Raw genomic sequence first — 27,972 nt, 5'->3', positions numbered from 1 at the left:
CCATAGTCCAACTAATAATTTTGTTTGACTCTCCTGCTCATTAAATGCTCATCTCTCTAAAGTCTCCAAACCCAAAGTGAGATAACATCATAAAAGGTTATTTTCTCAAAGCTATAGAAGTTGGATGGTACTGTTCAGTGCCTATTTAAATGACCTAAATTGAATTTAACTTTTTGATTATTTTAGCTTAATTAACTATATTTGTCCTATAGGTCCAACATATCATGAAAAACCGCATTCATCTGGAAAACTATTGAAGAAGTTTTTGTAGTACATGATGATGGTCTGATACACATCACCACACCACTCAAGTGATGCTCTACTTTGATGTACATACAGACATGTTTTGAGCAGTGGGCCAGCTCATCTAAAAAATGGAAAAATACTTTCCTTTGAATTTTATGTAAAAGAAGAGTGCTGAAGTCCAGTTATCTGCTCCACCAACGTGGTGTTCTGGGGAAATAAAAGGACATCTTAAGAGCTTGAGATATGCTGCTGTCCTGATGGAGCGGACAGACAGTCAGACAGACAGACAGACACACACACACACACACACACAAACACACAAACACACAAACAGAGTCCTTAAATCCATTATGGCTTTAGACTTCAAAGCTGATATTGGTTTCTTGAGCATTCCCTGAAAATGGAGAGGGTTGCTCCATGTTTGCTGAGCAAATTTAATACCTCGTGTAATGAGCACTGCTCCCCTCACTGCTAGTCTTAAGTGCAAATACCTCTCAATATTTTTCTCCATTTAGTCCTACCTGGAATAGTGTCTGTGTGTTTCTCCTTGTGCTTGTGACTATGTTTGAGACCGATTGTCATGGGCCACGTGTCTCTGTCTCTCTTTTGCTTTTCAGGTGGGATTTTTGAACAAACAGATGGACCTGTTTCACTCGTCAGTGCTGAGGAGCTTGCCTTTAAATTCGCTGTCAATAACATTAACAGAAACAGGACTTTATTGCCAAACACAACATTAACATATGACATACAGAGGATTAATATCTACGACAGCTTTGAGGCATCGAGAAAAGGTGAGTCCCTTGTCTCTGTGTTTATTCAGCGAGTAGAGTGGATGACTGCACGAATATGGTCAGGCAAAAAACAACAAAACATCAAAGATTAGTTTGATAACCATAATTGACTTTTGGATCTCAAGATAAATTCTTGCATTTAGTGTAACACACCTTAAATTCTTTGAAATCCTCACTGAACTGACTGAAAAGATGACACACTTTCTTCTCAAGCTTTCTTTTCTTGCTCTTCTCTAGCTTGCGACCAGCTGTCTTTAGGTGTGGTTGCAATATTTGGGCCCTCACATAGTTCCTCGTCTAATGCTGTGCAGTCCATCTGCAACGCATTGGAAGTGCCGCACATCCAGGTGCGGTGGAAACATCATCCTATGGACAACAGGGACACCTTTTATGCCAATTTATACCCGGATTACTCATCACTGAGCTATGCTATCTTGGACCTTGTGCAGTTTCTCAAATGGAAAACAGCTACTGTTGTATACGATGACAGCACAGGTGAACAAACTATTATATTGTTATATAATGTTACTGTATTCCTACAAACACCATGAACATGTGCAAAGAATAATTTAAGAAATCTAAGTCCTAATTGTGTTTAACATCAAAGCTACTTTCTTTGTGATATTGTTAGTCATTAACATTTGTGCTGTTTCTGTTGTTCAGGTCTGATAAGACTACAGGAGCTGATAATGGCCCCATCCAGGTACAACATCAGGCTAAAGATCCGTCAGCTTCCTATCGACACGCAGGACACCAGACCCCTTCTCAAAGAAATGAAGAGAAGTAGGGAGTTCCGCATCATCTTTGACTGCAGCCACCACATGGCTGCACAGATTCTCAAACAGGTGAGTGTGAAGCCCACAGAGTGTGGCATGCAGATCCTCCTGTTGTCAGATCTTAGCTTAGTATGGCCAAACATATGAGAGCATGTGGTCCAGTTCCACACAGCTGTCTCCGACACCAGTTGATTCTTATCAGATTTGTTGTGAATAAAAATATGGAGGCTTTGGCTTGCCAAGAACTTGGTAGCATCTAGGTGGGAGCAGAGCAGCAGCAGAAGGTGTGTCAGTAACAATTAAGCGGCAGTTAAATTTTGGTGTCAGGGAGTAGGCGGATTTCCACTTTATGATGTGTAGATCTTACAATGAATCGTGGGCGTTCACCAATTGATGCATCTGTGCCATTGTGGATTTTTGTTTCCCTCTATCTTTGCAATGGATTGTAGAGCAGCTCATTAACAAAACTGTATATACATATGTTATATGTGGATCTATATTAGTTGAAGAAAATGCATCAAAAGCAATTATTTTTATGTCTGCTTGTGACACAGCACCTCACTACTTAATTTTCCGTCAGTTTTTCATTGACATGAATAATTGTCAGTCAACAAAGAACTGTCAGTATGATGCACAAGAGTACAGATTGTGTAGGTGGCCTGATGCTGTATAGATGTCGGGAACAGGCTGGTGGATCCCCCCCCCCCTCCGTTCAGTTTGCTGTCAGTTTCTGTTAACATGTTTACCAAATGCATCATCTCCTCCCAAGTTATTTAAATAACTCAATCCTCCCAAGTTATTGAGATCTAAAGTGACACATATCTGCTCATGGCCAGTCTGCACATCTCGCGCAAAGAAATCAGTGTCCTCTTGAGAGAAGAAGCGAGAGAGAGTTTTGAAGCGCAAAAATGCTCAAAACATTTCTCTTCCATGAGTAAACTGTAGTGGTGCACAAGGGTAATTGGTTTTGAGTGATGCCAAGAATAACACACCTACTGTGTTTGGTTACAAAATGACCAAAGGTTTAGTGCATCAGCATTGTGCAGCTTTGATTCCCTTTTGTGCACCATTGATCAGTTAAAACAGAGCCCTAAATGTGCATCACAGAAAGATTATGTTACTCTAATACTCTAATATTGTACTGTATATGAGCTTGTAATTGAAAGGTTTGCTTTGTTATAAAATGCATTATACTCTGTGCAGATTTAATTCATAAAAATGCAGGATAAGATACAACCCCATCACAATCATTTGATATGGATTAGGGCTGCAACTAATGGTAGTAATCATTATCAATCAATCAGCCAATTACTTTTTCAGTTAAGTGATTAATCATTCAATCTGTAAAATGTCAGGGAATACAGAAAAATGCCCATTGCGTTCCAAGAGTCACACCTGACATATTCTTATTCGACCAACAGTCCAAGACACAAAGATATTCAGTTAATTATCATCAAAATGTAAGAAAACCACTAATAGAAGCAAAAAGTTGCAGCAAAAATGAATAATGAAAGTTTAAGTTCTTTTCTTCTTAAAAAATGACTTAAACCACTTTGTCACTACAGGCAGCAGTGACAAAATTTGTCAGCTACTGAACTAGAGTATCTAAGATGTGCAGACTAATTTACAGCTTTATGAAAAGGTTGCCCCAGTCTAAGACAATGAATGGAAATTGGACACATTTAATTTAAGTGTAATGTGACTTTGATTGGTACTGCAGGTGCATGTGTGAGAAAGTGGATCAGAAGCTACTGTGTTTTTAAAAGACTTTAAATATCACATCTGAAGCATTGTATTATGCCCTTGAAATATTTCTTTTGTCATGCCCTGATTCTGAAAAAAATACATTGAGTCCTATCTTCACTCTGACAAGCTCACCTGCTCTCAACGTACCTCTGTCAGGTTATATTCCCTCTTAGATTGGATGGGAGAAAATTGGAAGCATGTCTGTGGTGTTTTTTAAAAAAAGAAAAAAAAAACTCCCTTTGCCCTTTGTTGTCATGTGTTTTTTTAATTTGTGATGTGACCCTGCAGTTGGTGGAAACAGGGATTTCAGGGGGTTTACTAAAATAAGGGGTTGATGAAGAACAGAAATAAAACATAGTTCTGTGCTGACAGAATTATGTTGTATCATACTGTAAATTCATCCAGCAGCAGTGGAGAGATTACTTTAATTAATGAAAAACCCCTACTTACAATACAAAACATGACACAAAGTTTCAATGTCATGCATTTGGCTTGATGTCTATAGACGGAGAAGTGAATTTGCCTCCACATAAGCACAACATCTTATTTACATAACCTTGGCTTTTCTTTTTTTTTCCACAACAGATGGTACAATTAAATGGGAAGCACAGCCGCCAGGGGAATGCGGGGCCTTTGAATGTAGATTGAGTGAAACAAGTGGCAGTGATGGAGTGTTCGGATATGAGGCAAATATTACAGAGCTCTTTTGATTGAAGGCTCTTTTCTCTGCTAGGATAATGTCCCATGCTCTGAGCCATTGCAAACCATTTAAATGCATAGAAAAAGCATCAAGTACTGTTGCTATTCTATAATTCTTTGGACCGCATATGGTGCAGAAATCCCAACAAGAGATACAGGAGGAACTTGCCCACAAAATGAACAGCATGTTAGTCAGTATGCTCATTAAAGCCTGGCTATTTTTTCTTTACTGATGAAAGTCTTTTCCTGAATCTCTTTAGCATTGTTTGTTCTGACTGTGCTATTGATTATAAAATGCTCTGACATTACAAAATGACTGCTTTCTCTACCCTGTCTCCATCCTTTCACACCTTTCTTTCCCATCCTCTGTCTCTGTATGCTTCCAGGCCCAGACCATGGGGATGATGACAGAGTATTACCACTATATCTTCACCACTCTGGTAATGTACCATGCTTGTTAATGCAAATAGAGTCTCGTTTGTTCTCATCTCCCCACTGCTTTAGTTTTTGATGAATAGTGGCTAATTGCCAATGGGGTTTGGATCCAGTCCATAATATCAATTTTGTTTGACAAGCCGGAAGCATAATGGAGTCTTCAGTGTGCTGTGGTAAACACTCTTCTTTATAGTAAAGTCAACAGGAGGCTTTGAGGTGGCAGTATAAAAAAGACAGCATAAGATTCAAAACTAAATGTGACTTCCAATTTTTAAAATGACTAAAATTGGTCTTCTGTGAGCTTTTAGAGGAAAAATAATTAAATTAAATGCCATATATTTTTAAAGCAGAAGTCATCAAAATGTGAACAAAATGGTAGCACTCCACCAGGAAAATTGAACACATGAAAATTCAAAACCTACTCCCAATTACTCCCAAATTTATTGACAGGGCTTTTAACAGAGTACACAGACTAGAGAACAGCCAAGTCTAAGTTGCTGAGTTCAGACAAAGGTTTGTTTACACAAATAAAAACAGGAATAAAACAGGGCTATATTTTAAATTATGATTTCAGTAATGATGTGAGAAACAATGTTTACTTTTCATCTACATGTCAGTCTCCTAAATTACAAAATATATGTGTATATGCCTGTAATTTATAAGCTCAAAAAATACGTCATCATTCTCCATTGGCCCATTTAAAGCATATGTGTGATATTATTCTACATTTTTCTTACAGTCACCAATTCACATGAAAAGACTGATCTGCTTATCTGCTAACAGTATGCTGCATTGTACATATACATGTGTGTAGCCAAAGCCTGATATAGCTTATTCCTCTGTGCCATAGACTTCCAAAGTGAGCCACATCGTTGCACTGGTTGTTCCATTATAATGATACACATGGGTTTATCATAACGTGGTTTATTTTAAGTGGATCCCACATACATCATCCTGCTACTGTAAATACTTTCTAGCACACCAAATTGGTGGCTGAAAATATTCTGCAACAAATGTACTATTTTCATTTTGCATAATTTTTTAGACCTTTTTAAAACATAAATATATGGATGGACTCGGGGCTGAGTGCCAAAGACAAGCTGGGGAAGTCGTATTGTGAGACAAACTAACACATTTAACATCTTTTGGTGTTTCCATGAGGTTTGTTGACAATAAAAGATGTAGAATATGAGAAACATTATCTTTTAAAATCATAAATGATTCAGATTTGAACATGATTTTTTAAGCATCAGATGAGTTTAATGTAACTTGGGTATGTTACCGTTTCATTCCCATCTTGAGCATTTTAAGTTCTCGTTCTTATAAAATGATCTCGTCTGACTAATACAAGCAGACCCAGCAGGGAGCCGCTGCTGCTCTTCAACTGAGATGCTCGCTATCTGGTGACAAACAGACTGAATGGAAATGAATACCAGCATGTTCTATGCTGTTCCTTTCACTCTCTGTTATTGTCTCTGTTTCTGCCTCTCTCATGCACACACACTCTCTGTCTCTACGGACTTGGCCAGTCTGGGGTGATAATGCGATATGACATAGAGGCCCAGGCACGATGTGTGTCATCTTTCACGCTCGACAGCGTGGCAATGACATTGTTCTGCCATGCATCATGTTTCTGTAGCATGTCTATCGCTTTAATAGGGAAATCCAAACCTCCTTTTTATTGCCAGTGTATTGGTTTATGTTTTTCAGTTTACCAGTTTCCAAGCAGACGGAACTGGAAAATATTTACTTAAGGATAAACTTTTATTTGATGTAATTCTTCTGCAACAACAGTATTTCTCACAAAGGCGGGCTATCCCTATGGAATCAGTGTGTTATTTATTGTGTGGTATCTATTTAAAGCTGAAATACACTTTCATATTGATAGACACACCATTAAGAAGATTGTACCTGGCCTCTTGATTTGATACAAATATGATGAATACTTGCATAGTATACATGGCAATAGAATTTCCTCTCGATAGTTTTCACTGATGTCTGTGTTTCATCTTCTGAGGTGAGGGGAATGCCGACTTATTAGAGCGTGAAAAGGCAACAGCAGAGTGGTATGGGGTAATAACTTCCTTGTCCTTTGAAATGAGTCTGTCATAGCTCCTGCCTTGCCATCCTACATTGCTATCTCTAAAAACCTAAAGCTGAAAACTTTATGTTTGCCACCTCCATCACACTTCTGTACACACTCAGAGAGAGAGAGAGAGAGAGAGAGAGAGATGCAGCATGCTCTTCGGGTAAAGATTTCAGTGTAATGCTGTTGTAGGATTATGTTGATTTTGTGTTATATGTGTACTTACAAGGCAGCACTGCAAAAAGTGAACTTATAATTGGAACAAGTTACTTTTCTGACATCCCAAAATGCTCCAACAGAAATGAGGAAGTCACAGAAGATGAATTGTATTTCTACAAACAATTATGTCCCAGTTAGTTTGTATTCTTAGCTTCAAAGCCAAGAAACTTGTAACCTGATCTACTTTACAGAGCATTTCTGAATGTCATATAGAACAATGGTGATTTACTTTGATCTCTGCTCATAAAAGAGAGTACTGTACTGCAGTGAGAAAGAAAAGAAAAAAAAAAAGGAGAAATATTTCAGTGACTGGCGGCGACCGTTTTTAGTAAGTGTCTTACATGCTCTCATTCCCCCAGCGCTAAACCCACAGGGTGCTAATGAAATATCTATGTTCATCCAAATGTCTTTTCCAAGCCCCCTGGCCCATTCCGACACGACATGTGTCAACATGTGACTTCACACTTCAGCTACAATGGCTGCCCCAGAAATTACAGCGGCTTAAATTGAATTGCTTTTTGCTTAGATGTTGCCAAGGGAATGCAAGTGATGAATTATTAATATGATCCAACAGAACTGGTGTTTTTTTTCTTGTTTTTTTTTAATTTTTTTTGAGCTATAAACAAAAATTTGAATCTTCCCAAAATAAGACAATTGCACCTATAAAGATTCTTTTACATTAAGATAATTAAGAAGGACAAAATATATCTTAAGCTTTTGTTTGTGCATTATAATTTACAATTCCTCATTATGTAACTACAAGAAAATAACAATTTGTCATTTCTAAAAGGATTTGCGACTCAGCCACCAGAGCCTTTTTAGATTCCATTTATTACAGACACTGCTTCAGACACCATACTTAAATCTCCTGAGTTGACATTGAAAACTACAATATTTCTCCCTCCTTCCACTTTATTTGTTCTTAATATAGTATCTCTTTAATCAGATACTGCGTCATTCTCTTTTCATGTGAGGAGAAAGCATCCAGGATAAAACTTAACACAAAGATGCTTGGTGCCGGCAGACTAAATGAGAATCTATCCTTCATTACTGATGTCTCTCAAAAGGACCTGATGGCCATCGACTTGGAGCCGTATCGTTTCTGTGGTGTCAACATGACCGGCTTCCGCATCCTCAACGTGGATAATCCCCAGGTTGCGTCCATTGTGGAGAAATGGTCGATGGAAAGGCAGATTCCACCTAAACCTGATTCAGGCCTACTGGAGGGCATCATGACGGTATGTTTTATTACTTCTGTGTTATTCCATTTAAAGTCAGTCCTCAGAATGTCAATATAAAGCAACCACATCTATTTTATCTATTTATCATGTCTTTTGCCCAAGGTAAAAAAAAAAAAGGTTTTAACCTTAAAAGTAGCCCATAAACTATTTTACCTAATAAATTAACATTATGACCATGCGCAATAACCACTTAGGTACACCATCTGATTTATTAGGAACAGCTCGCTCCTCTAGGCTGTGGCTCATATAAATAAAAACCATATGAAGGATGTTGTCAGATCTGAATGGTTCAGCTAGTAAATGATAAATGGGAATGATGCATATTTTAGATTATTTTAAAAGTAGTATGACCGTTGGTGCCATACTGAGTGGTTCCAGCGTCTTATTAACAGTTTATATCCTGGGAGTTTGTGTAGCTCAGTGTCTCCTATTTATTCACTGCATCTTGTGGGCAAAATGTCCTGTGAGGTTAGAAGACGAAAAAAATCAGTCAAGCTTATACATAAAAGGTATGTAAATAACACTTTCATAAAACATTTAGGCATAGAAGGGGTCACAGAAAAGACAACCTGTCAAACTTTGAACCCACTTTTCACTCACATTACTCAAGCAAAAAGCTGAAGCTACACCGAGCCGAGATCCCCTAACCCCAGTGAATGAAGAGGAGAAAAATGACGCCTGAAATATTTCTTTTTCTGTACTGGTGTGCTGATGGCAGGGTCAGATATCAGCAAGAACGGCACAAATTCATAGTTTTGTTTTTTTTTTCCTCCCTTTTATGCTTTCAACTGTACAGACAGGGTGATATAATGGCATTGAGAACATTTATTAAGCCCTCTCATACCAATTATCCTTTGAATGCAGCAGTTTCCCTAAACATTGTTTCTGACCAGGTGCATCCCTCCATGGCCATTCTTGTTCAAATGGGTAGTTTATAATGGATAATGTGCTATTGTCTCAGTATGTTTCCAGGAAAATTATAGCAGCTTACTCCGATGGTCCACTCAGTCCATATATGAATGTGCTACCAAAACATCTGCTAACATTTTATTATGCCATCAGAACAGAAAAATCCTTACAGATGGCTTCCATTGTTGATGAATCCATACCTTCAAGCTGTTCTGGAGGACAATCCAGACTGTCACAGATTGTGTAGCTAGTTTTGTCAGTAACTCAGAATAAATACTGATTATAGTACAGGTATTGATGATAAACCAGAGTGCCAGAAATTGGTCCAATTTGCGTCATAGCATCGGAAATGAACAGCTGACTGATTTAGGCCTGACAAATTTTATTAATTATTGGAATTAAATTAAAAAAAAATTAAAAGGGAGCTCATTTACTTGAATCCTTTAATATATCATATAGCCAATAATGTGTAAATCCCATCCTTCATTACAAATAAAGAATCCCCCTCATAATCTCATGTAAATTAATGTAGCAAAGAAGAATTTTATTTCCATTTTTGCATGTTTATGTATTTTCATTTTGCTGTTTTATTATTTAGGAATAAACTTGCTGAAGGCACAATCTGTTGTCCAAATGCATAAATATCACAAAATCACCCCAACAAAAAAGACTAGAACCCACTTTCACTCTCAAAATTGTAAGGTGTTTTAGTATACTGACTAACAAAATACAGAAACTAAATCCAAAATAAGACCACTGTCTAACGTTCCTAACAATTACATCAGTAATGTAAACAAGACAAAATCAGGACTGTATACTGAAGTATTAGACGAGAAACACATATGATGCTGATATGCCATTTATAATTTAAAATCTTCAATAATGTATGTGAATTTATCTTAAATTCATATACTGTAGTGGGAGTTTGAAACCTTCATGCAATACAATGGAGGATTAATTATTATTATACAGTATAGACAGTATTTGATATCCAGAATTTGATCTGTAAATTTAATTAATGTACTGAAACGGCCTTAAAAAATCAAAAACTCAATCACTTTAAATACTAAAATTAAGTTTCAAAAAGATGACATGAGAACAAATGAGTGAGAAGTTAATTATTTTTCTTTCATTTTGGACCCTTTATCATAATTCCTTTGGATTCTCCTATATGAGTGTGAAGATGAGATTGAATGTGACCCAAGTATTTATATCTTTCCACAGACATCAGCTGAAATAATGTTCACCCCTTATTCCAGACAGATGCGGCTCTGACCTATGATGCGGTCCACATTGTATCCGTCTCATATCAGCACGCACCACAGATGACTGTAAACTCGCTGCAGTGCCACCGCCACAAACCCTGGAGATTTGGAGGGCGCTTCATGAGTTTCATCAAAGAGGTGATGGGACACCTTTGGCCTGTTGCTATTTGATTTAAGTGTTATTTATATTAAAGCATACTGATTGAGTGGTGAACATGACGACAGGAGTGGAGTGAGGACCATGCAGTCATTTGGGACTTAGATATTTACCCAGCAAATCAATGATATCCACATACAAAGCAAACCAAGCCTTGACAGACACATCAAAGCACCGTTGTTGTCAGCTTTAAAAATTCCCTGTATTCATAACCTATTTTCCAGAAAGCACATACTGTAACCTTTTGAAAGCACAACTTGTGTAATCTGCTTTTATTTCATCTAACACAAGAGTCTGACAGTGCCTCAGAATACACAAACAAGCCTGTGCAAAATGGCAGATTAAGGGTTTGCAGAGATGCTACTATTTGTATCTTGATTTGTTCAACCAACAAAATCATTTGTATTTGTATTTGTCCAAGGTGTTGTGTAGAAATGATAAAAATGCTAGGAATTCCAGTAGTTTTCCCTCTTATTATTGCAATCATTACCATTATTGCAAAATGAAAGCTTTAGCTTCCTGGATGTATTTTACACAGGCATCCCACTTTAACCAGAACTGTCTTAGGTAACTGCCTAATAAATTTGCATATACCCACAGAGGTAAAAGAATGATGGCCACGGGGGGCTGTCCATATAAAATGGCAGAATTAAAACCCTCTCCTCCTCCAATTTTCTTAAGCAAAATGGATGACAACTTCTCCTCCCAATCCATGGTTAAGATAGTCTTTCCACACAGACTAGGCCTCCATGGTTGAACAAGTGTTTTATGTATCTAAGTGCATAAAACTGTGCGACCAGTTTTAGCAAGCTTGTTGGCCAGCACGGGCCTTCATTGTGGTGGCAGTGAGATAGAGTGGCTGTACATCTCCTGAACACTACTCACCCATCCAGAGCAAGACAGTATACTTGTCTATCAAGGTGCCACCATTTGCCTCTGCAGTCTCGTTCCCTTGTTGTCACACTAAAGAGGAAAATTGCAACCTCAATTGGGCTACACAGCCAGAGTAAGTCGTCATTGTGGCTGGGATGGCCACCTTCAAATGTCACATAAGTACAGCAGTCATACTGTACTATTGCCTTCCCTGCACTTTACCTCCAATGAGAGAGGCAAAGGATCAAAGGATAAGAAGTACTACAGGTACAATGGAAGGTCCAGTCAGACTGGGGAGAGTGGGCTGGTGTGTGGCTCCTAATGTGGTGAAGAGAATGCAGGTAGACCCCAAACTCATGGTATGATAGCAAGACCCACTCTCCACACAGCCTTGGGTACAAGGATTTGAGGAGCAAGCCATGGGGTAACTTCAGTAGTAGGCAGGGGCAGAGTCAAGGCCCAAACTAGAAAAAGTGTAACCTTTTGCCTCCCTAAAGTGCCACATTGAAAGAAAGTATGGGCAAGTTGGGAGTTTGAAGAATGTAGCCACAGCTTATCCTCCAAGGGTCTCCTTAACCAGCAGTCAGTGTCTCAGAGTCAAGCCTGATCTTCCGTACAGGCCCTCCATCTCCATTAATATTAAAAGACAGTGTTGGAATTGGACCCAAATGCTCAGCTCACTCTGGTGATCAGGGACCCTACAAAGAAAGTTGGCATGGGGCAGAATTTTTCCTACTCAACTGGTTTCCCTTCGCCCTCTGTTTAAGAGTAAGGACAGCAATCCATGTATGTGTATTCAGGACTTGCTTCACGTATGCGCACTGCACTAAAAAAGGGACTTATAAAACACTTGTGTCTTCAGTGCAATACACTGAGAACAGTGAGGTGTTGGCAAGTTTTCCAACTACTCTCTATTGTTTTATTAGGTGTGTGTCGTGTCTCTTCTCACCTTCTGCTAAAGCAGTCTCACTTGGCCAATCCGATAAGACAAGCTGCACACTGTGGCTTGCTTTTTGTGATCATGGCAGAATTGGGTACAGTTATCGTGCTTTGCTTCTTAAAACTATAGAGACTTGCTAGATAGAGAAGCCTCTGTTTAATAGCATGATTGTTACTGTAGCAATCATTTGTTCGGTGAGCACAGGTGGGGCCCTATAACAAATTGTCCCTGCTACTCCTTTAGTTTCTGAGGACTTGTAAATGAGGAAGGGCGTCAGTGGTGAACTTCTAGGAAGCCGGTGCCTTGAGGGTTGAATCGGCTCACCCTGTTTAAGTGCATACAAGCAGATTTACAGTTTTTGGTTAAGCAAAAGCGAAGTGGTCAATCTTATAGAGCCCTGTTACAGAATTCTGCCATTGTCTATAAAACTAGCAACTAATTATTGTGAATGCTATGTAAATATTGGTTGCTATCTGTACAAATATACAGCACCTTGGCTGAGAAAAGGCCATTGTTCTCCTTATAAAAACAATGTGATTGTTTTCAATCATTTCTACAATACCTAGAATTTATTGAGTAAAGTGAGTCCCATATTATACTCTTACTCATCTACACATCCCCAACTGGCACAAGATCCATGAATACTATGGTTTCTTTCTGAATTGTAGCAACAGTTTCTTCTTGTCTGCCAAACACACCATTGTATTGTGTGTGGTGTATAGGGTCATCCGAAACAATGAGCATTGTCAGCTGTCCTAACAAGCTGTACCATTAGCAGCTATGTTAGCGACTTGTAGTGATCATGACTAAAGCCAAGAAAATATGACATTGTTTTCCTCATACAAACATACTGTACAAACAACATAGTGTTTGGTTATAAAAACACTTACTTAGGTCTGATTTACGTTCGCCTCAAGACAGGCGCCTGACATGTTCTGAAGGTCGAATTGGCCCTTTGGACGTGATGTGGCTCAGGCATTTATGTCACTCTCTGAATGAGAGCTGTTTGATGCCACCCACCTTGGTGGCGATAGGCCAGATGGAATGAAGTATGAGGGGGTTTGAAAAAAAGGATTGTGCCACAAATTTCTTCTTGAAGCTTCAATCTTCTCTCAACAAGTTCTGGCAAGCGACAGGGAGGAGATGAGAGAGTTATAGCCTGTAGGGTTCACACAGTTTGGATTTTAAATATCAGAAAAGTGCTGCTCTTTGACACAAAATGACAGACTACTATATTGTACCAAGACCTATTACTGACACTGATAGTTATTTAAATATCTGCTTTTGCAGTAAGAAAGACAAAAAGGTAAATAAAATAAAATACATCTTGGCACAGGGAATCCGCCGACAATGGCTTCGCATACAATACAAATGCCGAGACTAAACCAGACAAAATCAAGGACAATGACAATCAGAAAAGAATAGTTGGCTCCACCAGTGCTGAAATATGATACTTCTCTTTGCATAAGTGTGAGAAGAACAGGTGTGTAGCAGCAACTAGTGTGTGCGTTTGCTTGTGCACACGTGTGTTGAGGTGGCAGTTATCAGGGAATCGTAATAGGGGGCAGTTATGTGTTTTTCCCCCCTCATGGGGAATCAAGCAAAAGGAGATGGTTGTTAATTAACTCCGTAGTCTGAGAGGAGGGGGGGGTGCATTGGAGGCGTTGAAATGTAAAATGTAATTAAAAAAAGGAAATGCAGCCTGCCCAGTTTGTGTTTGTACTTTTGGTCTGTGGGTGTGTGTGTGGGTGTGAATTTACTCTCAGTGAAAGATAAAGGCTGTTGTGTGTGGCAGGTGCATGTGTGTGTGTTTTGTTGACTGCATTTCTCTGTGCTTCTTTGTTAAATATTGTTGACATGTTGTAATGTTTCCCAAATATTTTGCATGCATACATTCACAACAATGTGTGTGAGAAAATATTGGGCTCACAATATAAACCAATGCGATGTAACAAAACCATAAACTAGGGCCAGAACCTTAAGAGAATTAAATAAACATGCCTGACACAATCTAATGACACAATTGGGTATTGTAAGATTAAAAAATATACAATTTATTGCAGGATTATTGCATTGATTGTGTTATTATTGATTAGTATTGATTAGATTAGATTGTTCAGAGTGTTATGTGCAGTATTCTACATTACATTAATGATGTTCATATTTAAAGGTGCAGTGTGTAGAATTTAGTGGCATCTAGCAGAACGGACTTCGCATAAACGGAATATAATATTTCTAAGTGAATTTTAATTAGTGTATAATCATCTGAAAATAAGAACCGTTGTGTTTTCGTTACCTTAGAATGAGCCCTTTATATCTACATAGGGAGCAGGTCCTCTTCCATGGAGCCCACCATGTTGCACCGCCATGTTTCTAAAGTAGCTCAGAATGGACAAACATTTTTCGTGAGTTTTGCAGCCACCGTAGGTTCTCCTACATGCTTGGAAGGGGAGGGCGAGGGTTGGTGTATTCAGTTGCTTGCAATCTGCAACCTCATCGCTAGATACCACTAAATCCTACACACTGGTTCTTTAATCATTTAGCAGATACTTTTGTCTAAAGCAACGTACAAATAACATTGGTAGAGTTGGTGTGAATTTGAATATGGGTATAAATATGTAGATATATTATTTTTCAGTCCCACTGGGATGGTTTGACGGGAAGACTGTCATTCAACAAGACAAGTGGGCTGCGTACAGATTTCGACCTGGACATCATCAGTCTGAAGGAGGATGGACTTGAAAAGGTAAGTTTTGCATAAAGCCATACTGTGTTCTCAAGGCATTCTTTGCTGTGATGCACTAAAAGCACAACAGGAACAAACACTAAATGTTATTGCATACAGCGTGCAATAAAGCAAAACTTCTATGATTCCATTAAAAGGATTTAATGGATTATTGATCTCAGAGATACATTTCAGATTTTCCTCTTGGCGTGGAACAGATAATGCAAAATTTGACAGTATCATTTACCTCCTAACAAGGAAGCAAATTGGCTGTTTCAACATAAGCATAAGTTAGTGGATCATAAAGCAAATTGGATTAGGGTACACATTAGGGTGTTAATTGCAGCCTCTCTTAATGATAATTTGAGGTGATGCCCAAAATGCTGTTTGGTGGTAATGAGCTGTATAAACATGTTTTACAAAAAAAGGAGGAAAAAAACTAACTAAAAGGTTGGTAATGTAGAACTTATTTTATTATACTAGAAGGCAAAGTACCCTCTGGACTATAACAGCCTTTCTCTACTAGAGAGCTTTCATACATTATGAATATATCAAATAGGGATAAGTCCCATTATGACTTCCTCAAGTACTCCCTAAAGGCTCAAGACTATATAATAGCTGGGGCTTTTCAGCTTGTAACCCTTCTGTTCAAGAACAGAGCTTGTAACACTGCTGCTTTGAAATGATTCTTCTCCCTTTCACTGGCATCTTGTCCTGTGTGTGCGGTCAATTAAGTTGAAGCACAGTCATCTTGCAAAAGTATTTGATGCCATATTAGCATCTTCTCATTGTGTCTCTGACAAATACGCTCCAGCGTGTTAATGTTGATCCAGAAGTCTGCTGCGGATTGCTGATTCTTTTTTTTTTTTTTCTTTCTTGTATATCCGTGGAATCGGCTTTAACAGTTTGAGCCTGTTAAGATGTGGATTTTTCTCAACTAATCCATTGTAATTGAATATTAGCCCAACTTTGAGCTCACACTGGAATTATGAGCAGGTTCGCAGAGTGCCACTTTCACTCAATGCATGTCCATGACACGAAAAAACTAAAAATAAATGTAATGCTCTGCATGTGGTTGCATGAGTAAATAACTTTTGAATCAAGTCTTTTGCTAATCATGTTTAATGAATTGAGCTAATTGTAATTGGGACAATTAGAAAGAATTTTGCAAAGCGGAAAGCATTCACAGATATTTTTAAATCTCTCTCCTGGAGTCCTCTTTGGTTGTGTGACAAGCTGTAACTAATGTTCTTTTCAAATTAGAGCATATGCCTCTCTCTGGATTAGGCAGGGAGGACATTAACAGACGTTTTTCATGCTTTTTTGTAGGGGGCTGTATGTCTTTAAATGGATCCACCTCAAGCACAAACCCCAGTGAATATTAAAAGCTGTGTCTGTGGTAATAGAGAAAGCGGGAAGGATGGGAGGAGGGTTTGGTGGAGGGCAAAAAGAGATTGTTACCGACAGCCACAGGACCATTTGTGCTAATGATATGTTCCAGAGTGTGTCTCTACAATATGCAGAGCTTTTTGCCTGAGGGCGTCTCGCATGTATAACTCCTTTTATTTGTTCAAATCTCTTGGCTTATCTTACTGAGACTGCAGTACAATGTAATCCATCTGGCAACCTCATGCTGTACCTTCATTCAAACCAACTGTAACTCTTTGAAATATTTTTTATTAATGTTTCTATTTGTTTTACCCTTATATTTCTTTTTCATGTTTACTCACAGCTCCAATATATCACTACATCATACAGCACCAATATATCACTACATCATACAGAATGTGATTTGTAATTGGTCTAATGTAAAATGTGCAAATTTAAATTTGTTTTTCTTGTCATTTGTTGAATTGAAGAGATAAACAGAAGCTGTAACCTTGATTTAAACATTTTATTGAGTCTACTGTATTTTCATTATTTTTGAGGGTACAGAAAATGTATCCCTATTTTTGGGTACCAAACTAAATTGATCACAATTTACAATATTTCTTGCAAAATTACCTGTTAGGTGCGTTATGTGAACTATTCATCAAATTCCAAATGCCAGTTTATTTTATTTTTCTGTCATGCTTGATTTTTCTAAAGGCATACACTACCTACTACTACTACCCGCTGCTTTCCAAAACACTCTGTCCTGCTGATATAAAGGTGACTCAGCCAATCATCTAATGCTGCTGGTGATGTGTTCAACGTGGCACTAATGTGGGAGACTGGTTGGCGGGGGATTCTGCTAGGGTCAAGGCCCACCAACAGACACAGAACACTTAGCTATACGCTTTTCATCTTCTGCAGGTGGGGAAGTGGAGTGTGTCGGGAGGTCTCAACATCACAGAAGCGCCGAAGCGAAAAGGGATGAACATCACCGATTCCCTGGCTAACCGCTCCCTCGTCATCACCACCATCCTGGTAGGTCACCTGTGTAGCTTGGCGTTAAAAAAAAAAAAAAAAAAAAAAGTCCTATCCTTCATGTCTCTTCAGTTTTATTCCAGATAACATCCGAAATTTAAGCTTTACAATGATGTCTTATTAAGTTCCTTCCAGCACAGGTATACAATCTAGAAATCATCGTTCATCAATCAGGAAGGAAGAGGTGTGCTGAGTTTACATTTCTCTGCGACTGTCATATGGCACAGTGTTTCCCCTATGTATATAATCCCCTATACAGTGTTTTCCCTTCAGCAGAGGTATACCGCAGCTGCAAAATTATGAGTGCTGCTGCTAAAATCTCACACTATCATTAATGTCAATGGGCTGTTAATGTTTTTCACTCGCGCACTGTGCAATACACCCTACATTATTGTGGAATTGTTTGGAGTCACCCTCCCTCTCTTCATTCTTCAAAGGACATCTACGTAAAAGGTACTCTTATAAGAGTGGCGTAGCTCCGTTAAGGAATAGGGCAGTGTGTAATGTGTGTGCGTGTGTGTGAGAGTAGTGAGTGTGTAGTTGAGGGAGTGCAGAGAGCAAGTTGCAGAAAAGTGACGGTGAATGCGAGCAAAGCAGAGGAAAAGATTAGCAATAACTTGTCAATCTGGCAGTAAATGTACAGTACAGGTTACAGTGTGTCAGTTAATAAATGCTGCTGCTTCTCATCGAAGGGGGTTAGCTCCGAAGTTAGTAACAATGCTTGACCAGCCTAACCTGACCAGGCTTAATTAAGGTGGACTGACCTTTAAGGTGGACCAGCAATTCTTATTTTAATGTCAGGCTAGAAATGAGAAGCCTGTTTTTGTCTGCCTCTGTCTAAAATCAAGTACCCATGGTTTCAAAAAGTTATGAAGAATTTCGAGTGGTAAATCTGCCACATTTAGTAACTGCAAATGTGGCGTGTGAGAATGGAAAGCTTGACAGTCTTAGCAAGAGCAGTTAAGGGGGACGGGGCTTAGCAAACGATCAATTATCAGTAATTCAGATGAGATTTTAATGTCATGTCATGATTATGTTAAGTGGGAAGGCCTTTAGCAAAAAAAGAAAAGGAGGAGGTATATAATGAACTATTCCCTGAGAATGCATTTAATTACATGTTCAGATAGAAAGAACTAGGTGATCCCTCCCCCCAGCTTCACATGGCATTCATTTGTAGATCCTCTGTTGTATGTACTTAACACTGTCACTGGATGTTGGGGCCTTTGTGGAGCTATCAGGGAGGTGCCGACACAGATGTCCCCAGTGCACCTTTTTAGGACAGATATAGGCCTACAAGTTACAACGATAAACACTATCATTATGCCTACATTGGACCACGACGCTGTAATTATGACAAGTGAGGTCAAGGCGGGACATAATTAATGCCTATCAAGTGCCATCTATGTTAATTCTGTCTCAAAGAAGAGAAATGGAACAAGGATTTAAGTGGTGTAATGTTGAACTACTGTACTAGGCAGTGCCAGTGTTTGCTGATTTTATGTTATAACAGAGTGGCATTAATGTATGTGTGTTTATCACCAAGTAGTTCAAGTGTTTCAATTGCATATTAAGTTTCCTAAAAATTTCCAATAATTTTTCCCTTCAAGTGCATTTGAATATTTCTGACATGTTCCTTGATTTGCTATTTCATCGGGAATCATTAGTTTAAGATCATAAAACTGCCTACTTTCAAACTGCTGAAGAGAGTTTCAACTTTAATATCAATCTCCCCTCTTAGCGTAATGACATTGCATCAAACTGATTTCAGTGATGCATGAACAAGACGTCTGACAGCTTTATAGTGATAACTTTGCCGAAGAGATTAAGGCACTTAATGTGTTTTCCCCCTTACATTAATTGTTTGCACTCCATTGCCTGTAATGTCTCTGCGCAGGCCCACCTCCCTCCTCTTCCTGTTATGCACGCCCATGCTGCGACTGTGAGGGTAGAATTGGTATAAACACTTTGATTTGAGTCCAAACCTTAGGGAATAGCAAGAATTGGACGGCTAGAAACAGATGGTAATGACTTTTTTCCCTTAACATGCAAACTTTTTGATCAAGTTAATTGGACAACTTGAGCAAAGTTTGTGGCTAAGCACTTGCTCTCCAAATGCATTGTCATCAAGTATTCATAACTTACTGTTTATTTAAGAGGCCATCCTAATTGTAGTGTCCAAGTGGCTTCCTATTTTGATTGCAAACAAAGATGTTTATCATTTACTGTATGTTTTTCCATGCATTTTCTTTGTTGTAATTTCTGGAATAAATTATGCCCTGCTGGATGTTAGCTTGGTTAAGTCATTTTAGAGGCAGCACACACCAACAAACAGTGTAACTGGTGTCAACATGGCACCAGCACATGATGTTGTATTTTTTTTGCCCCCAACCTCCACCCTCACCACCTCTGCCTTCCCCCATGAAAAACAATTTCCTGAAAGAATAAAGAGTGCTGTGACTGCCTATTTTCTCCTCTTTGACTGTATCTTTTTACCTTATGCCACACAAGCCACAGCTGAAAAAAAAAAAACAAACACAAAGCAAGGGGTCACCTTCACTAGAGAATCAATTACTCTGCTTCTGAGCTCAGTTTGTAAATTATACATCTGGCTATTGGAGGCAATAAATTGTATTACAGCCCTTGCATAAATGGACCAACATGTTTTGAAATGCACAGCGGGATATGCAAGTCTATCTAGCAGGGAAATGGTAACAGGCACTAAATAAAGGAAATCATTTACGAGGAATTCTGGGTTAGTCATTGTCACTGCAGGCATCAGCTCAGTTGCTCTCCCTTGGAGGTTGGTGACAATTGATGAAGGCAACGACGTGGGCATGTTCCATTTCACTGCTGCATTCTGTTCCTAATCAAGCTTTTATACAGCCCAAATTATGAGCAGCCAGGCAGGATATTACTGGCCAGTAAAGAGTGTCAGCTACCTGACCATAAAATGAACCGACCTGTGCACCAGCTATATAGGTCAGCACACAGCAGTGCGGGGGAGACAGTAGGTTGAATTAGCTCAACACTGCAGGCACATTGATAGTGCAAATATTCCTTTGTGCATAACCATCACTATGAAAACACTGAAATTTAAAAAAACATTTACTGACATTACAGTCTTAAATTAGCTCAGATCTCCTTTTGCTAATACATCACTGCAGAAAAAACCTCAACCCTCTTCCATATTTAAACACTCTCTATACCCGCACGCTGAACTTGAATCTGCTGTCACTGTCTGTTAAATGCAACAGCGTTTCATCAACGCAGATCACTTTGCTTCAATTAGGTGCATGTGCTGAAACAAATTGAAAAAGCTGACCTCACCATTGCTTTTCATTTGATCTTTTGTGTGTGTGCAGGAGGAGCCATATGTCATGCTTAAGAAGTCTGACAAGGCGCTGGTTGGGAACGACCGTTTCGAAGGCTTCTGCATCGACTTGCTCAAAGAGCTGGCCAACATCCTGGGATTCACGTATGAGATCCGTCTTGTGCCCGATGGGAGATATGGCTCTCAGGATGACAAGGGCCAGTGGAACGGTATGATCAGGGAGCTTATAGAGCATGTAAGTAGTCTGCTTCACATTTTTCCTTGAAGTAATAGTTTGACATATTGGGAAATAAGTGTACCCGCTTTGCCATGCTCATGTCTGTATGGTAAATATGTTTCCGGAGCCAGCAGTTAGTTAGCTTTGCTACAATCACAATTATAACATATTAATTAAGGACCTTTGGACCGACCCAGGCTACCTGTGTCCCCCTGTTTCCAGTCTTTATATTAAGCTAACAAGCTGCTGGCTCCAGCTATACATTTATTTACCTTGCAGATGTGAGAATGGTATCCTTTTCCTTTTAACCTGCTGCTTCTCTACAATTATGTTTTCCATCATTACGCAAACTTACACAAGCATGCCACTGAACTGACTTGCAGGTTACATCCTCCACTTGGACAGTGATATAGATTTGATTGAGTACAAGTCAGAAAGAGCCCGCAAAGCTGTCACTTACATTTATGGCGCACTTATGTCAAGGTTGCCTAAAAGTTACAAGTGTGTTGATGTGATTCAGTGAGACAAAGCGTTTCCTTCAGCTGGAGAAACCAGAGATCTAAGATTAGCATGTAATACTGCATATATTCTAAAGATGCAAGAGAAAACATCAGCAATCATCTTGCTGTTACATGGTGGGCAATCGCTACTGTCTATGTCAAACTCGGAGCCTTAGTGGCCATCAAACAGCCTCACATCAAAGTGATGGTGGCAATTCTTTGCTGGCATTTCATAAGTGTCCCTGTCAGTGCTCTCTCTTTGTCCTCAGCCCCATCAGGTCAGCGCTGTACTCAGCTGAAAACTTGTAATAGCTTAAATGGCATTTAGTGCAGGGAATCGTATGGCAGGAGTCAATGGCTTGGTGCTGAAAGGGTTGGGAAAGGTGGGCTACCACTGCAGCACTTTATCCCTCCATCCAAGCTTTTTGCTAGATCCATGTTGATAACAATAACCTTGAGGGGAACAAATGGATTACTAAAGGCAGAAAATGCTGGCACGAAATGAAGATGCATGACTCCATCATTAAACAGCACGCGCGCTATTTGTTTTAGTCCGTTCTTTGGTTTAAAGGGAGAAGGTGTAGGTGGCCACAGAGAGAGTCTGTTCATTATGTTACGGCTAAATAGAAAAATGAGTGTTGTTGTCTGTGACATAAGGTTTACATGTGTTTTGTGAAGATGTAGCATCTGGTGATTGAGACCTCTGGACTGAGCCTAAATATGAACATAAGCTGTTGAATACACAGACAAGCCAATGAGCAGCTCTGGTTGCCTTTGATTTTTTGCTTTAGAAAAAATATTATAAATTGATGGATAAATACAGTTAAAAAAAATACATATTTTTTTTAGAATATGCACATAATTTAGCCCTTTTTAGGTCTATTGCTTTCGTATAGCAGCAGAAGAGAAGATTAGAATCTATACTGCTAGTTATTGCTTTTACTGCTTCTTATCGCATGACCAAGGATGCATGATGTCTTCTTTGTGGATTTTTAGTTGGTTCTATTTTGTGGTCTAGTGCTTTCCTTCTGTATGGATAAGCCGATCGTTATTCATCAGACCTGAAACATAAACTTTAAGGCAAGCTCAAGAGATCTGACCCTGGATTGCTATGAGAGGCTAGTATGGCTACAGATTTCATGAGAGAAAACCACAAACTACATCATCCCCCCACTGAGGTAATAAGTTTGGACTGTATTTCTTCCTAACTCGGACAAAAACTGTTACTGCAAGTTGCTATTTTCCTATATATCTATTCTTCACAAAATTCAATTCATGGAGCATATTGTATACATGACTTGCATTTACTGTGTACACCATATATAAAGAGATAGAGAAGGGAAAAGTAAATGGCCACTGTCATACTTGTTATCTGTTCAATTTGTATTCATATGTTCTTTTCTATTAACCTTTTAAAAACACATTGCCCCTCGTTGTAATGCAGATAGATAAGATGCATAACAGTTTACCGGGGATCAGTGCCTTTACTTAAAAAAGAATCACAATTAGATAAGGTCTGAGGTAGAAAACGGGAAACAGTTGGTTTTAGCTGATAAAATGGTGCTGAAACACAGGGCTCACGCATTCTTCATATCATATCTTCATATCATACTGTAACCCCATAAATCATAGTTGCATTTCAGAATTATAGTTGTAAAATCAGTTGTAACCCGTCATTGATCTCTGTATCATCAAGATTTGTCAGAAAAGGAGATGTGACAGAAATGGAGTAAAGCTCCGTACCAGTGTATATATGTCTTTTTATATGTTTTGATATTGATATGATACATTTATGAGATTTACTCTCCATGTGACTGATGCTTTTGAATGAGGAACTGCAATGTTGCTAAGTGCAACAATTTAGCATTGTGTAACATACAGCCCTTTATTTTGCTCCGTGTAGTCACAAAGCTCACTGCAGTGCCAAAGGGCATTGTTTGGAAGGTGCTAAATGATGCAACAGGCCTTGTTAAACTTGATTTAGTCACAATAGATGATCACTTTAATCATGCTGTGATGCAAATGTTAATAGCGTGCTTAGCGCATCATTTGTTTCTGTCATGCCAATTAATCTTGCTTCGACAGATACACTGGAAGGTTAAAGCCAGCCTACATCCTTTTTGTCTACACAGATAGATAGTCTGAATGAAAAGCTACAGCACTTTATTTCTAGTCAGGTACAACACACATAGTTTGCGTGTTCATGCCTTAGCTAAGGTTTTTTTTTTTTTTTTTTTTTGGTAATTGAGGGCAGCATGTGCCTGCAAGTGGATGGACAAGTGTGAATTTGATTTTTATCTGAGGCAGCAGGATGAACTGGTGGTAAGAGGGCTGACCCATAGCTGGAAGGGCACGAGTTCAACTGCCACAACGGCAAACATGTCTGTCCTGCCTGCCAAAGCACCCTTGAGTAAATCACTGTTCCAGGCCACCACACTTCTAACCTACTGTTTATGCAAAGCAACAGTTTCTTGATCATATTGTGTATGCTTCATCTTTAGCCCTTTGTATATTCTGATATGAGACTAAATAACATGAGAAGGTTTGGGCATAGCATATTGTTGTGTTGTATGCACATAAATGTCACATTGTGCATTCATTCACCATAGGTTTTGTAAATGCATGTACAACTAGCCAATCGGATGATTTTGCATTCCCTCAGCACCTCTATTGCAAAAATTGCTGTTATCTGCAGTAACCATTGCATCGCTCAGCAAACTGTGTTTCTGCAATTACAACATACACTAAATCAAAATATGCACTTGTGTCTGCTCTAAATGTTAATAACAACAACAAAAAGAGTAACAAGAAGGTACTATAAGTGCTGTCCAATCCTCATCAGAATTGTGATGCTGCCTATATAGACTGTACAGTTTAAATGCTTGGTGAGGGATAGAAAGCTTTGGTTGTGAGAGGTATGTAATGTGTCTGCTTCGAACTGGAGCAAATGCACTCATGTCCAAAAAGAATAACTCATCTCTTTCTAAGTATGTTAAGTGTACAGTCAGCAGATTCTAAATGCATGTATCATGTTAGTTGTAACTTCATGAATCCTCCAGACTGACATCAGGTGAGGAGGACCGCAGGGAGAACACCACTAAGCCCACCATCTGCAAACCCAGATAACACCAAGCCATGTGGCACACAGCAGGGCACTATCAGGTTATTTTGCTTGTGCCCAGTTTGTGTGTCTAAGCAGTAAGCAGAACAAGGACATGCAGCATGTATATTAGCCCTCCGTTGGGATGTCTGGAATTGCATGCTGGTTGATCTTCCGGCTGAGTGGCAGGTTGGTTCAAAGCTGCAGTTGGCAGCAGAGAACAGAGGGAGCAGTATGTGATGTACAAATTTGAATAGTTTAAGAGAGACAGCAGATGCACTGCAGGACGCACTGGTTCTCCCATCTTTCTATCTCTTCAGAGGCCACCGTGTATTTAGTCACCATGGTGCTGGCCACAGGAGCAAGTTATCTGTAGTGTCACACACAAAGTGCAAATGTTTTCTTTTTTGACCTCTGTTTACTGTTATTTAGCAGTTATCACATGAATCTGAGGTCTAAGCCACAAGGAAAGTTAAATTCATGCTAAGAATTTACCTTGCGAGGCAGCTGGATTCGCAAGATCACGACATCACAAGATCACATGAGAATCCATCATGTCATTCTTCAAGTTATGTGCTTGTGACCAATCAGCATGATGAATCCAGCTGCCTCACAAGGAAAGGTGGTGATAGACAGTGAAAGATAGATGGTTCACCCAATCACCTGCCAAGTATTTTTTGAAAGTGCCTGCCCTTTTCCAAACAGTTTCCGTGGACGACTTCTCAGATGGTTCTGGGTAACAAATCATCTGGTGCATCAGGTTAGCTAAGAATAGCCTTAGGGTCTAGAAATGGAATATTCATAATTAAAAAAAAACAAAAAACATAGTTTTTAAGGTGTTAAAACACTATGTCATGCAGTACATCAATTTCCAGTTACAGTTAGTGTGGTCATTAAAATGATGCCGTGAATGCATCATTCAACCTCAACTTTTCATCTTATTCTTATTGAACCATCATCTCAAATTCCTGTTGGGTTAGGCCCTATGGCTTTGTGTTTCGGATCTTATTTTACCTGAAAGTGCCCTTTTCCTCTCCCACTGCTCAGTAGGTAGGAAGTAAAGAAAGAGGTATCCAAGCGTGAACCAAGCAGCTGGTTTCATTAACCTCCTGCCCAGCCTTGGTGCAGGGGAGTTTTGGGGGCAGCCAATATAAATGTTATCCTTCTGAATATGCAGTCCTATGCCATGTCCATTGCACAATGCTATATGGTGTCATATGGCATTCTAGTGGCACCAGATAATGGCTTTGTAGATGGGACTGCTTCTGATTTTGTCTGATACACTAGAATGATGATGTCTTTACTTTTTCCAAAAGGCATCATCAAAAAGAAAAAAACATGTTTATCATGATCAATTTTTACAGCAAATGTCAAAGCCATATAATATTGTAGGTTTCCACACTTTAAATAAAAGGCAACTTTTAAATAGCTGTTGTAACATCTTGATACATAATTCAAAATATCAATGATATAACACAACTAAGATTCCACTTACACGAGCAGCTCTGTGAAGCTGTACTGTTTTGAAATAAATACTAATGTCACCATGCTAACATTCTCACCATGACAATGTTGACAAGCTGATGTTTAGCAGGTATAATGTTAACCATGTTCACCATCTTATTTTAGTGTGTTCTCACTTGGCGTGCTAATATTTGCTAATTAGCACTAAACACAAATTACAGCTGTGGCTGATTTTGCAGGTATTTGCTCATAAACCAAAGTATTGGATTGATTCAAATTTTTATCAGATGATGGTGCTACATGAAAAGTTAACTGGACATTGATGCTATTGCTGTTCATCATAAGGGGGTCACTAATGTCTGTCTACCAATGTTTTTGGTAATCCCTCCAATAGTTGTTGAGACATTTTACTCAAAACCACAAATGTGAACCTCATGGTGCCGCTCGATGAAAATATATCACCAAAGTCATTAGGACACATCATCTGGGAACAATGATAGTCTGTACAAAATTTTGTACTTATCCATCTTATAGATGTTGATAGATATATTTTTCCAGATAAGTGAAAACTTTGACCTGCTGATGGTGCTAAAGGAAAAGTCAAGGGATCACTAAAGTCGGATTAGGATTCATCCCCTGGGCACCATGAATGTCTGTACCCAATCAAATTTCATGGCAATCCATCTAAAGATTCTTGAGATATTTCAGTCTGGAGTCTAGGTTGGCTAAAAAAAATACATTGCTAATATGAAAATACAAATTGGATCATCTTCTTTTTCCTCTACAGAGGGCAGACTTGGCAGTGGCTCCTCTCACCATTACCTATATGCGTGAAAAGGTTGTCGACTTCTCCAAGCCTTTCATGAGCATGGGCATCAGCATCCTGTATCGCAAACCCAATGCAACCAACAATGGCTTCTTCTCCTTCCTGAACCCCATGACTCCCGACATTTGGGTCTACATACTCTTGGCCTACCTGGGCGTAAGCTGTGTCCTTTTTGTCATTGCCAGGTAAGTGAGGACAATGCATGCCATTTGCTGCTATGTATTTGTTCATACATGTCTCCATGAGGTCTTTCAATAGACATAGTAATTTACGCTGTTATCATTGCAGGCTGTGAATTGAGTACGCTAGCCGGTTTCGCATACTGTGTTAGCTGCTGGGTAGTGATCAAGACAGTTATGTCTGCATGGGCTCTCTACAGCTCAGCAGTGGGAGGAGGAATAGAAAAAGCCCCCAGTGGAGATGCAAAGTCCCATTCAGTGTGCAATTCCTTTGGAATTGGCAATGCAGTTTTAAATGATGCACCCTTAAATGATCATATATATATATATATATATATATATATATATATATATATATATATATATATATATATATATATATATATATATATATATATATATATATATATATATATATATATATATATATATATATATATATATATATATACTGAGAAATAAGAAATAAGATGCTCAATGAGGCAATAAAGATAACTTAGATAATTATCATATTCAGTACAAAAAGAAAAAATATACACACCTGATGTGAAATGTCATTAGAGCAGGCTATTTATAGTTGATCATCAGTACTTACATAAAAAAATGAAATTCCTGGCAGTAATAAGTCATACATTTAATATGGATGAAAAGTATCTCACTTATAATTTTTTTTTTTGGTCATAAATATGATGAATATCCTGTTAGTATCATTGTCAGTATTTCCTGCTGCTTCTCATGCAAAGTGGTGCTTCAGGAAGTTCTAGAAAAGTGGCCGTTGAAAGGAGTTCTGGGGCTTGAGAGCAAACAGCTGCACTCCTCTATGCTCATTCGTTGGTGT

At 38.8% G+C, this 27,972-nt stretch overlaps 1 protein-coding gene across 1 annotated transcript in view; it reads left to right on the top strand.

Moving 5' to 3' along the window:
• The window catches only part of LOC121905503 (glutamate receptor ionotropic, kainate 3), a 103,146-nt gene that overhangs the window by 60,283 nt on the left and 14,891 nt on the right, over positions 1 to 27,972 (top strand). The window contains exons 2-11 of the mRNA XM_042423763.1: positions 864 to 1,037; positions 1,275 to 1,532; positions 1,701 to 1,882; positions 4,645 to 4,698; positions 8,066 to 8,236; positions 10,408 to 10,551; positions 15,022 to 15,129; positions 17,404 to 17,517; positions 20,880 to 21,083; positions 26,917 to 27,140. Coding sequence (XP_042279697.1) covers positions 864 to 1,037; positions 1,275 to 1,532; positions 1,701 to 1,882; positions 4,645 to 4,698; positions 8,066 to 8,236; positions 10,408 to 10,551; positions 15,022 to 15,129; positions 17,404 to 17,517; positions 20,880 to 21,083; positions 26,917 to 27,140 — 1,633 coding nt within the window. The remainder of the gene's footprint in view (positions 1 to 863; positions 1,038 to 1,274; positions 1,533 to 1,700; positions 1,883 to 4,644; positions 4,699 to 8,065; positions 8,237 to 10,407; positions 10,552 to 15,021; positions 15,130 to 17,403; positions 17,518 to 20,879; positions 21,084 to 26,916; positions 27,141 to 27,972) is intronic.

This window comes from Thunnus maccoyii, chromosome 10 (genome assembly GCF_910596095.1).
Source record: "Thunnus maccoyii chromosome 10, fThuMac1.1, whole genome shotgun sequence".
In the NCBI taxonomy this organism is placed as follows: Eukaryota; Metazoa; Chordata; class Actinopteri; order Scombriformes; family Scombridae; genus Thunnus; species Thunnus maccoyii.
The sequence above is the reverse complement of the archived record's forward strand: the minus strand, read 5'-3'. Positions and strand labels throughout refer to the sequence as shown.